The sequence below is a fragment of the Musca domestica genome, unplaced genomic scaffold, assembly GCF_030504385.1.
Source record: "Musca domestica strain aabys unplaced genomic scaffold, Musca_domestica.polishedcontigs.V.1.1 42, whole genome shotgun sequence".
Lineage (NCBI taxonomy): Eukaryota > Metazoa > Arthropoda > Insecta > Diptera > Muscidae > Musca > Musca domestica.
Window position 1 is genome coordinate 1,706,661 of NW_026712329.1, and position 13,007 is coordinate 1,719,667.

At 33.3% G+C, this 13,007-nt stretch overlaps 1 protein-coding gene across 5 annotated transcripts in view; it reads right to left on the minus strand.

The window, feature by feature from the left end:
- LOC101900139 (cytotoxic granule associated RNA binding protein TIA1) overlaps window positions 1-13,007 on the minus strand; it is a 279,044-nt gene that overhangs the window by 75,868 nt on the left and 190,169 nt on the right. For all 5 annotated transcript variants that reach the window (XM_059127140.1, XM_059127137.1, XM_005180325.4 and 2 more), the window contains 2 exons: window positions 11,904-11,979; window positions 11,655-11,751 (listed from right to left, as the gene is read on the minus strand). In XM_059127140.1, coding sequence (XP_058983123.1) covers window positions 11,655-11,751; window positions 11,904-11,979 — 173 coding nt within the window. The remainder of the gene's footprint in view (window positions 1-11,654; window positions 11,752-11,903; window positions 11,980-13,007) is intronic.

The following is a 13,007-nucleotide window of genomic DNA, read 5'->3' on the forward strand; positions in this document are numbered from 1 at the left end:
TGTTTCTCGAAAATTTGTGAAAAAATATGCTTAAGTACATTTGATTGAAATTATTTACGAATAATTTTTCAGTTCTAATGGTTTATTTTCTATAAAAATATGTTCATAGAGGTTTTTATGAGACAATATTCGAAGGACAACATTAATTTCGGTTTATATTTTCCGTACGGGTTCTTTAATTCGAACATTGGATTGTTGTCTTAATGGTTGAAAATGGTTGGTTTTCTTTGATTGCAATTTTTTCCGCAGAAAGTTCTGCACATTCCTTTTAAAAATTACGATAAAAAACCTGCATTTTCATCTTAACTTTTATGTGACGTGTTAATAACACATTCCCTAACATCAAAACTTTTTATTTGATTCAATATGAAATATTTCCCATAATATTTCTTTATTTTTTCTAATCATGAAGTGAAAGCTATTTCCGAGAAATCCGCAATCTTTTGTTTGTTGTAGAGACTTTAAGCATTGTTTTATGTAAAATATTTGCGTAAACACCCAGGGGTTGGTTTTATTTTTCATCTATTTTTTCTTAACTAAGATCTAATTTCTGTTACGGAAAATTCCTATTACTTTTCTTGTTTTCCACAATTTATTACATAAGTCCAAACAGAGCCTATAGATTGACTTTAAATCTATAATAAAATGTGCTCCATAAATTTCCCTTGAAAGTAAAAGTGAATTAAATGCTGTTCTGTTGTCAAAATCCCTGTTCACCTTGGGGATTTCGGCATTGGTGGTTAGAGCATGTGTTTATTGCCCCGCCTAAGAACGGCATACATGACCCCAGCTGATAATTTTTAACTTAACATTATTTGCTTGTTCTAAATAAATATGAAGTCGGCATGAATAAGACATGTTAAATCCATATAATGCCATTTAATTGGCAACATATTTAATAAACATTTACGATAAAGCAAAAACTGTTTTGGGAGAAGCAACGAGGGTACGAAGAAAAGAACGAGCGAACGAACACCCTGAGTACAACAACAAATAACCATTAACATTTTTCGGAACACAGTTTGATTTGGCTACAACATCAGCAGAAAACCACAGCTACCATGTTTATGTTCATATCCCATTGGCACAAACAAAATAACAACAAGAAAGAAGAAGCAGAAGAAAACCCCCCAAAGCGTTAACATAAAACAAGAGCAATACAGCAATGGCAAAAATGCCAAAAGAAAGAGAAGAAAAAAAAAAAAACAAATATACATGTAAATACGAAATTATACCGATATAGCCTTCAATCATTTCAGGCGAATGCCTACAAACAACAGCCATAAAATCCAAATGAAAAAAAATATATATTTTTTTATTTTTATAAAAAAATGATGGCTATGATGAGGTTGATGATGTAGCAGCAACAGTGGATACATCAGTCCGGGGGGGTGGGACCTGACATCAAGGCGGCAAGCAAAAGTTTTGCTTTTGTGTGTGTATATGTGTCTCTATAAGAAGGCGTCTTTTATGACAACAATATAAATACATGGTACAAAAAATAGCAACAACAACAACGAAACATTGTATCATAAACCATGAAAATTGTTTAACATCAAAATTCTTTTACATGTTAAAACAAAAAAAAAAATACTTGCTAAGGACACAAGATGCGAAGATCAGAATACACAAACATACACACACATACAAAAATCAACTCCAACCACTGCAACTGCGACTCAAATACAAACAACAAAAAAAAAAAATACAAAACCCTTGTAGACCCTGAAGGCATCACAGAACAGTGAAATCAAATTTTAACGAATTCACAAAGACTAGCAATGATGTTTTGTAATTAAAATATAGCCGAAAGAAACAACAACAACAGCAGCAATAATAATGTATACATTTTTTTTATTTGGCATAAAAGGAAATATGGGTCTTATGTTTATTAAATAATATTTAGTATAATTTTCCATTACACAACGGAAAATATGAATGGATTTAAAAGCGTAGTATCAAAAATATGGATGGACAAAGAGACAAGTGTGCATTTGTAAATGCAAAATATTTCTGTATTAGGTTGCCGTATTCAAAAAACAACAGGAAGCTAAAAAATGTATACATCCAACATCTACATCCAATGCAGAATTAATTTACCCAATTCATATGGCGTTTAGGGTTTGGAAGATCAGAGCCAAAATTTCGCTTTCGATTCTATGACTACGCCATTCTCAAATGTATTTCCGCAAATACCAATTGAACCCCAAAAATGCAATTTTTTATATCAATTAAAATTCAAAACTTGACATATGAAATTAAGAATTTTATTTGAAATTCAAGAATAGTCAATTTAAATTCAGAAATTCCATTTGGAGTTCAGATAATCATTTAAAAAAATATAATTTGTATTCAGAATATTCCAATTGAAATTCAAAAAAAATCCAATTGAACTTCAACAAGTCAAAATGCAGCTAAATTGCAGCCAGGCAAAACTTGAAAGTTCTCAAAAAAAAAAAAAAAAAAATAAATAAATAAATAAATCCGTCGAAGAATATTGCTTAAATAAAAACCTTTTTATGGGGGCTATACGAAGACGTGGTGCTGCATTAGTAATTTTCTCTCATAGACTTTAGTAGCAATTACGAATAATGGGAGGTACTGTTGTATGGAGGCTATACCAAGATGTGGATCTGCATAGATAATTTTCCGCACATTTGACGCGATTCCGACGAATAATATAGCGAAAATCCTAGAAATACCGAATGTCTCGGGGTAGCTTTCTGTAATTGCTATACTTAAACGTAGACCTATATAGACAATTATCTTCCAGGAGGGAAAAGTACTCACAGAGAACTTCTTGTGTAGAGTTTCAGACAATTCCATTTAAAAAGTGGCTAAAATCATCAAAATACCGAATATCGAGAGTTAAAGTTATATGGGGGATATACGACATCGAAGACCTATATAAACAACTTTTTTTTGGGAGTAAAGTACCACAGTAGACTCCTTGTGTGGAATTTCAGACAATTAAATTGAAAAAAGTGCCTAAAGTCATCAAAATACCCTATATCGGAGGTACCATTATATACATACTATGTATAGTGGAGGGTATAAACACATTCTAAAATGTTAATTGAAATTTGAAAAATTCTTATTATTTATTGAATAACAACAATTAAAAAACATTAAGTTCGGACGGGCAGAACTTTGAACATTCTCCACTTTTGGGTAAAGAAAACATTTTTACATAAAAGTATTTGAATATATTTAAATTCCACTACAAATATGTTTAAACTTCAAATACCAGTAAGTCCATTAGGATACTGCTGTTAAACTTTTTAAAAAACCATAAAGTGGTTGAGGCCGTTATATGGGGTGTCATACCAAAACGGGATCCTCTTTAGACAATTTTATATTTCAAGAATTGTCATCTATCAAATCTTCTTAAATACCATTTATTTTGTAAATTTGACCAGGACTATCAATATACCGAATATCGGTGGGTATCGTTGTATGTGCGCTATAGGAAAATATTCAATGTTCTCTGCCGGAACTAGAACCTATTATGAACGATAAATATCAATCAAAAATCATCAACAATATGTGGGAGCTATACGAAATCGTTGATTCATCAAAAAACCGACTATCGGGAGGTACTGTTATATACAAAAACGTAGACCTATACATACAATGTTCCGTCACCGGAGCTAGAAACCAATTTTTAGTCGAATCCGTGGAAAAATGTTACAAAAATCTTCAAGATAACGAATATCGGGAGGTACCGTTATATGGCAGTTGCACTAAAGGATAGACCAGTATATCTCATTGTCAATACTAACCAGCCTAGACACAATACAAATTGTTCTGCCAAATTAATATTAATCGGGATTTCAACAGACAGACGTACATCGTTAAATCAACTTAGAATTTTATGCTGATTATGAATATATACATTATGGGCCCTATGACGAATATTTAGGGATGTTACAAACGGAAGGACAAAGTTAATATACCCTCCTTTTCAAGGCGGAGGTTATAAAAATCGTTAGGAACTGGAAATTTGGATACCCCTGTAACGTAGCCAGAGATTTTTTCTTATATTTATTTTTTACGGGTAGCTTAATTAAATATTAATAGTGGTGTAGAATGCCGCATAGACGGACCTGCTCGACTTTTGACCTTTCTGTATTGGTTGGAATATTTCTAAGGCCATGACAAAGTTTTTATAATTTTAAGATCTCATAAAAAAGTTCATGCCGGTTCTAGGATCGTGTTACTTGTGTAAATTATATGGGTCTAAATAATGAAATATCTGTATAAATATTTTAAATCTGTCAAAAACTATCATTTTTTTAAGTAGCTGATTAAAAGCCCCTAGCTCTCTAATAAGGAATTTTAAATGTAAAATATTAGTATATTATTAAAAAATGGTCGTCTTCGCTTATAGTGAAGAGACTCATAAAATGTGCCTTAGAATGTTCGTAGTAAAATAACTATTACAAATTTTATGTCCATCAATAAATTCATTATTAATAGACAATTTATGAGTGTAAAACAAAATGGAATTTTCATGGAAATTTTAATATTCAAAATTCATTCACCGTCGATTAAAATGGATAACAGTAAAGAAAAACGGACGCACATTTTAAAATTCCTTCTATTATAAGAGATGCAAATTACTTTACAGTAAATATCATAAAATATAATCGTTATTTAATGTCCTTTCTGAGAGCAAAAAAAAATACAATACCCTCAGACCCCTTCTTAACATTTCACATGCTCAACAAAAGGTTTTTGCATGTTTTATGTTCATAAGTAGATTTTAGATCGAAACGCAGTGAATAATAAATAACTTCACTTGGGACCGGTAGCTCGCACACAGCATAGGCAACATCATAAAAAATGGCAAAACGAAATTTGTTGATGGTTAAAAATTATCTTATCGTTTTGCCGAGTTTATTGCATATTGCACAAAAATCTATAAAATTGAAGAGTTTTATATGATTCCTAAACGTTTTATAACAATTTGCATACATTAAACATGTTTTCCTTACTGTGGAAGTTGGAGAGGTTTATGATCAATAAAAGGGTATCGAGGTTCAAATATGTTTTTGTTGGCTTTAGGGTGGCTGTAAAATATTCCCTTTTTTTGGGAACATCTAGTTTTTAAAGTTTATTGCAAAACGTTAAAAAAATCCTTTTCACCCATCCACATATTTTGCATTTTATATTGTTTCAATTAAACTTTGGGCCTTTCATAAACTATATATACGCGCACACCCCCCTCTTTTAATACCTTTCTGGCAAAGAAACGTTTATGATTAATAAAATAAATATACACACGAAGATATTTTCGTTCTCTGTCTCGAGGTCTGGTTTTATGGCACATGACATTTTTCTTGTTATTTTTGTTGCTTATTTGTTTTGATAATAGTTTCGTGTGGAAAAACTTATAGAAAGGGAAACAATAAAAACCAGTAAAGAAAGTCTTAAAGTCGGGCGGGCCGATTTTATGATACCCTACACCACTTTGCTAATTTAGTAGAGCTCCACATAACAATTAAAAGTTTTTATGGGATAATTCAATCATACACGCTATGATTATAATTATAATTTAAAGTTCAAAGGACTAAATATGCCGAAGCATTTGTATCTTTTAAATTCGCACTTGTATTGCCCATTTGGTGCAAAATTAATTTGAAATCGGATAAAGATATATATGGGAGCTATATCCAAATCTGAACCGATCTCGATAAAATTTGGCGAAGATATTTCTGAGCTGTATTTGATATATTTCCCTGAATATCGTTGTTACCTAGTGCATGTTACGGATGTGGGTAACAAATATAACAAATCGGATGAATAATATATATGGAAGCTATAGCTATATCTGAACCGATCTTCACCAAATTTGACATACTAGCTTCTAGACTTAATTCGGTCGTATGTGCCAAATTCCATCCCATTTGGACAAATATTAGACGTTTGGTGCACAATAAAAGGTAAATCGGACGAAGTTATATATGGGAGCTATATCCAAATCTGAACCGATCTCGATAAAATTTAGGAAATGTATTTCTGAGCTGTATTTGATATGTTTCCCCAAATATTGTTGCTGCAAAGTGCATATTACGGCGGCGGTGGACAAAAATAACAAATCGGATGAACAATTTATATGAGAGCTATAGCTATATCTGAACCGATTTCGATCAAATTCGGCATACATATTTTCAGGCCTAATTTGGGTGTATATGCAAAATTCCATACAATTCGGACTGATATTACACGTTTGGTGCACAATAAAAGGCAAATCGGATGAACATATATATGGGAGCTATATCTAAATTTTGACCGATTATCTCCAATTTCAATAGGGTTCGTCCTTGGGCCAAACAAATGATTTGTGTAAAATTTCATCTGGATCGAACAATAAATGCGACCTGTACCTTGTTTACAAAAATACATGGACAGACGGACGGACGGACGGACGGACAGACGGACGGACGGACATGCATAAATCGACTCAGAATGTGATTCCATGCAGATCATCAAAAGGAACTATGGGTCTACCTCGTTTCCTTTTGCCTGTTACAAACAAATGCACAAAGACATAATACCCTGACCACCTTGTGGTGTAGGGTATAAAAACTAGTGGAGTTAAGTCAAGAAGAGTCGACACTTTTAAGACACTACAATATTGTGTGTTCCAGATAATCGTTTGTTTTTTATGAATATCTTAAAGTCATTAATATTTTCGGTTACTTGAAAACCATTTGAAGGTCTTATTCAGGCCAATTAAGTGGTTTACAATAGTGGATTTATCAAAAATATTTCTAGGCCTAATTTTATTTTTGATATGTGTAAGCCTATATCGTGTCCATAATCGTGGATTGTTAAAAATATTTTTGAAGTCATTACCTAATTGAGTGTTCTAGAATCGTAAGTTTTTTAAATATTTTTGAAACCCAAATCAAGGCCTATAAAGTACCCCATTAGTTCTGAATCACCTATCCAGGCTGTCATGTCTAAAATCATTGATTTTTTAATATATTGAAGCTCAAATCCAAACCTTTTTTAATATTTCAAAAACTTTAATAAAAAAGTAAAAAAAGAAAACATTAAGTTCGGCCGGGCCGAACTTTTAACGCCCTGCACCATTGGGTAAAGAAAACGTTTTTTTTATAAAAGTATCTAAATTCAATTGTGTTCAATGCTGTTAAACTTTTCAAAAAAAAAAAAAAAAAAAAATCCACGTAATGTGGGTGAGGCCTTTATATGGGCGCCATATCAAACCGGAAAGCTCTATAGACAATTTTATATTTCAAGGATTGCCATCTACCAAATCTTCTTAAATACGAAATTTGAAACAATTTCGTGGGTAAATGTGACTAGGATTATCGAAATACCGAATATCGGTGGGTATCGTTACATGTGCGCTTTACGAAAACGTGGACCTAGATATTCAATGTTCTGTTACTGGAGCTAGAACCCATTATTTACTACAAATACTAATTTATATACAAATCCGTAAAAAAATGTGGCAAAAATCAACAAAATACTGAATATTGGCATGTACCGTTATATAGAGGCTATCCCAAAACATGGACCTATATGGCCCATACAATATTCCGTCATACTAGGCTGGAACTGTTATAACCTACAAATACCCATTTTTAGATAAATTCGTGCAAAAATGCTGCAAAAGTCATCAAAACGCCAAATATCGGAAAGTACCGTTATATGGGGGCTATAACAAAATGTTGACCCATATATACTATGATCCTCCACCGGATCTATAAGCCATTACGAACTACAAGTACCAATTTTTAAAGAAATCCGTGAAAATGTGGCAAAATTCATAAAATACCGAATATCGGAAGGTACCGTTATGTGGGGGCTATAAAAAAACGATGACCCATATGTACTATCATCGGCCACCAGATCTAGAACCCATTACGAGCTACCAATTCTTAGATAAATCCGTGGAAAAATGTGGCAAAATCATCAAAATGCCGAACATCGGGAGGTACCGTTAATATGCGCTTCGCTACAAATGGACCAAAATACCGTAGAGAAATATTTGGGCAGCGTGTGACTTTTTCATTGGCCGTTTGAAGGCTATAATTCGTGACAAAGGTGACCAATTCGAACGAATCTAAACTTATTTTAAAATTTAACGCTAAAATCTGTGCTTAAGATATAGAGGTAGTTGCGTAAAGATGTGCTATAATTATTTAAATAGTACTATGTTCGGTATTAAGTGAAGAAATAGAATTGAAATGTCAAAATTTGTTGTAAATGTTAATGTTGTTGTTTGTGGTACTATTATTGTTCCAAAATTACTGGAATCCCAAAATTTGATATTGAGCTCTCTGTTGGTATCTGGGATTGATATCTGGAGATGGTTTGGTAAATTTGTATTATAATTGTACGAAAACTACTAAATGGTACTATATTTGGTATTGGGTGAAAGAATAGAAATACAATTTTGAAATTTGATATTTGAATTACTGATTGGACCTCTGTATGAGATTTGTTGGTGGTTTGGAAATGTGTCGTTTATTTGTACGATATGTACTAAATGGTACTAAATTGCGGTTAGGTTGAAGGGATAGTGCTGAAATCATGAAATTTGATACATGTGTCACTGTTGTGGCTAAGATATGGACGTGGTTTTTGGAAATGTGTACTAAATGGATATGTGTACTTAATTAGAAAATGGGGTAAATTAAAGAGCTAAAATTCTGAAATTTGATACTTGGTTTCTTGTGTTTACATATGGGAAATTAAGCCCTTCTTATGTTAGAAGATTTGTAGTATAGTCTATACTTTTTTGTGGTTCCAGCTCCGTAATCGGAGATTTCCTTTAAAACCATATATTTTTATTATTGTTTAAATTTATATGGAAACCTTTAATTACAGTTAGAGTAAACCACTCTTTGGCTTAGCCTACATGTAAGGACACTTATTAATTAACAGTAATTGAAACAATTTTATATACATGAAAATGTAAAACTTTTTGATCAATCTTGGTTTTGGTCATTTTTTAGCAAATCAATGCCCCAATGCAATATACTCGTCTAGCATACATCAGCTAAATTCAAATTACTAAATATCAATGGCAAAAACAAGAAAAAAAAACGAAAAACAAATAATGCTAAACAAACTTATATAACCTTGAATATTTGTTGCAGACATTTAAAGCGTGAGAGAATGATGATTATTTCAGCCTGTCGCCAAAATGTATAAACATTTCCAACTCAAACTAACTAAACGACCGAACGACCTCCCGCCCGCCCATCCTTCAGATATACAAAACAATAAAAATCAACAGCAACAACAACAACAAGTTCACATAAAAGTTACACGGAGCCACAACGATGGCAAAGGATAATGGTTCGAGGATTTTTTTTTCGGCGAACAAATAAAATATAATAACACAATTCTGAAATTATGATAAAACATGCAAATATGTGTTAAGTTTTGATTTATAACAAACTATTGTGTCGTCGTATATGATTTCGATTTGATTTCTATTACTGGCGGCACACCAGCCTGCCTCCCTGCCTGCCAGTCAGCCAGCAAGCACTTATAACAAATACTTGGCATTTATTTAATTCGTTATAAATGCTTTAGCTATCAAATACAATAAAGAGAGGGAGAATCTCTGCGCTGGAAATGGGGTAAATAAATGTCTAACTTTGTTAACGCTTTATTATTCACAGATATGATATTCCATTGAAATGAATAATTAGGTTTGGTGGCAGTGAATAGATAGAATAAATAGGTGTGTTGGTTGGCATTAGTATTATATATTAAATTGAATTTATTGAAGTGGCATATATATTTGCTTAAATATATTTCTGAGTGTAGTTGAAATGGAGAACACTGCTTGTCAGGAATTTCAAGAATCTTGTACGGTGGTAAATTGGTATGTTTTTAATTAATTTAATAAAACCTTAAAGGCTGGAATATGTAGCATGGGGTAGGAACAACTGTTTTTGGAAGCTTTAACTAGAAGCTTAATTTTGGTATCGGTATCGAAACTGCAACCAAATTCTTTCATGTCAAAGTCACTCGTCCGACAGCTGCAACAATTATTCCAGTGACAGCTCATTACATTTTTTTTACAAACGTAGAAAAGCATTTTGATGAGAATTTTCCAGAAAAGAAGTTATTCGTAATGGAATTCAAGCGTGATACTGTGTGATTTCTTTATATTAGGCTGGAAGCCACAAGTGGCTATCGTTAGAGCACTCCAGCATTTAAATGTGAATAAATCTTTTGTGTCTCGTACCATCGTTCGTTACCGTGATACTGGTAGCGTAGCCCGACGTCATGGAAGTGGACGGAAGAAAACAGCAACTCGTGGCTCGTGAGCTGTACATATCGCAATATTCCATTCGGCAAATATTAAAAAATAAGATCTGGGTAAAGCCATTGAAATTCCAAAAAGCGAAAGAACTCACACCGCTTGGCCGAAAGTGGTGAACTGCCGAACTTGGTTTTCTCCGGTTGTCCAGCAGTTTGTAAACAAACAAAATTATCGTGTTTACTTGCCAAATGTGAAATGTGCACCTTCGGTAGGCCACCAGAACTCAAGCGCCGGCCATGGTGATGGTGTAGGCCACCATAACAGCCGATGATCGCTCTCCGCTCGTATTAATCGATCATGGCATCAGAATAAATGCCGAATATTATCGCGAAAATATTCTGGAGGGTGTATTAAAGCCTTGGGCACGCAAACGTTTTGGCCGCAGACCTTGGACATTCCAACAGGACTCAGCAAAATAGCACCCAGCACGCGCCACCCAAGTATGGTTGTAAAATGAGGTAATAATTAAATGTACTTTCCCAAAATAACAGAACTTGCTGATTTTCAGTATTTTTAATGTTTCGGTCTAAATCTCTAACCAAAGCAGCTGTAATTTTATGTATGGGCTTCTATGTACCGATACCTTCTGTGTGTGGTATAATTTGGTTGATTAACTCCTTTCAAAAATATTTAATAATGGAATAGTTCTACTGCTAAGGAGCCTTCAACTGCTCACGATTTTGAGAATATTCGATACGGTCATAATCCAACTGTACGTACTCAAAGTTATTTTGTTCCATTTGTTCGATGTGTTGTAAACCTGTGTATTTTTCCCTTACTTGCCAACCTGACTGGCCTCAATAAATTAACTAACGACAATATTTATGTGGAAATATCTTCCACAATATATCCCAAATGTATAACTGTTATTTATTAGGTCTATTCTTTCTTCAATCACCGGTGAGGCATGTAAACATAAATGTTCTATTAATAATCTAGACAAAGGCCAATTGACTGAGCGTACAAACGAACCAACGACCAGATGGATGGATGGCTGGCTGGCTGGCCGGCAGATCGGTCGACCAACCACATAAACGTTGTTATATTTTGCACACTCACACACACGCATACTTATACGAACAAAATAAAATATGGAATTTTTATGATAATACAAGTCATATATATTTTTTTTTCTCTGTAAATATCATAAAAAATATTTGAGATAATTACATATTAATGAAGTATTATGGGCGGTGCTATTGTTTGCGGCAATAAATCAAAACAATAAAAGAAATGAAAATTTCTCATACACGCCACCCTGAACAATGCAGAATTGGGCCGATGGACATTTCTATGACCCTGTACATGTACCGTTATAAATATATGTATTACTTACCTTTACTCGCCGGGGGTTTTCTGGTGGCCCAGTTGGTTCTAATTGAACGAGATCCCAACCATTGGCCGTTCATGGCCGTTATGGCACTTTCGGCTTCCTGTAAAAAAGGCACGCAGATAAAGAAAATAAAACCATGAATAATTGAGGTAAGATGGTGGCAACGAGAAAGGAAATTGGGTAATGGAGGCAAGTATTTTAAAGAGTATTCTAAATGTCATAAGGTCATCATCGTTTAAAAATATGACTTACCGATTTTTTGACAAAGGACACAAAGCCATAACCCTTTGATTTCAATGTTTGTGGATCGCGTACCACACGACAATCGCTGTAATGAAATGAACAAGGGAAAAAAATGATAAATATAATTTTCGTTTAATTTCAGTTCAACAATATTTCAAGTGTGTCAAGTACATCGCAAGCACACACACACATACATAAACATTTTTTGTACACTAAACCACCAAAACAATGAACAACTGAAACTAACGACGACCAACAAATACAAAAAATACTTTTGCTGATATTATGTTATAAAGGCAACTGCCGGGTAACTTTGAACAAGTTTATAAATATTTTAATTAGAATTTCAAAGAATTCCATTAAAATGATATCATACTCTACTCCATCGCCGCCCCACTCCCATATTCGTCCTCTCAAACCCAAAAAATTGACATAGTAGCTATGAATTGAAAAAAAAACAAAACTTTGCCAAAGTGCGTAACATCAAAGCCATTGTTTTGGCAAGTTAAGTGATTCCTTAATTTATTGTAATAAAAAAGTGAATGAATGAATACAAGGAACAACAACAGTAACAGCAACAGCAACAAAATCAAGGCATGTAATCTGAGAACTGTGACATTTTTTTGTCCTCTGCACAAAATAGTTGTTACAATATTTTGGTATTATGCCTACCAATGTCGAAAGGGATTTTTGTTCTTGGAATGAGATTCATTATCAAGGTAGGGGAGTGAGTGTGACTTTTTTTGGGGGAATAACGTTAATAAAGCATCTAGCCATATGCCATATGCCGGGAAGGGGATTTTTTTATTGTCACCTTGGTATTTAAGGTTAAAATTTCTTTGAGAAAAGTTTTTATATATACTTTGAACCAAAAAGTAGGTTGAGTTGGTAAAGTGTCAAAGATAATAAACGCAAATACTTTTTAAAGAAGGGGAATGTCAATCATTTCATTGTTAGATGAGATTATGTAAAGCAAGTTATATGAAGCCAAATTTGGGCAATAAAACCAAGGAATTAAATGCTTGGCCGAAAGTTATACTGTAGGGGTTGCGATCAAGGAAGCGTGGTAAACATTTTGTAAGAATCATAAAAAATAGTTGTTTGAAATTAGCG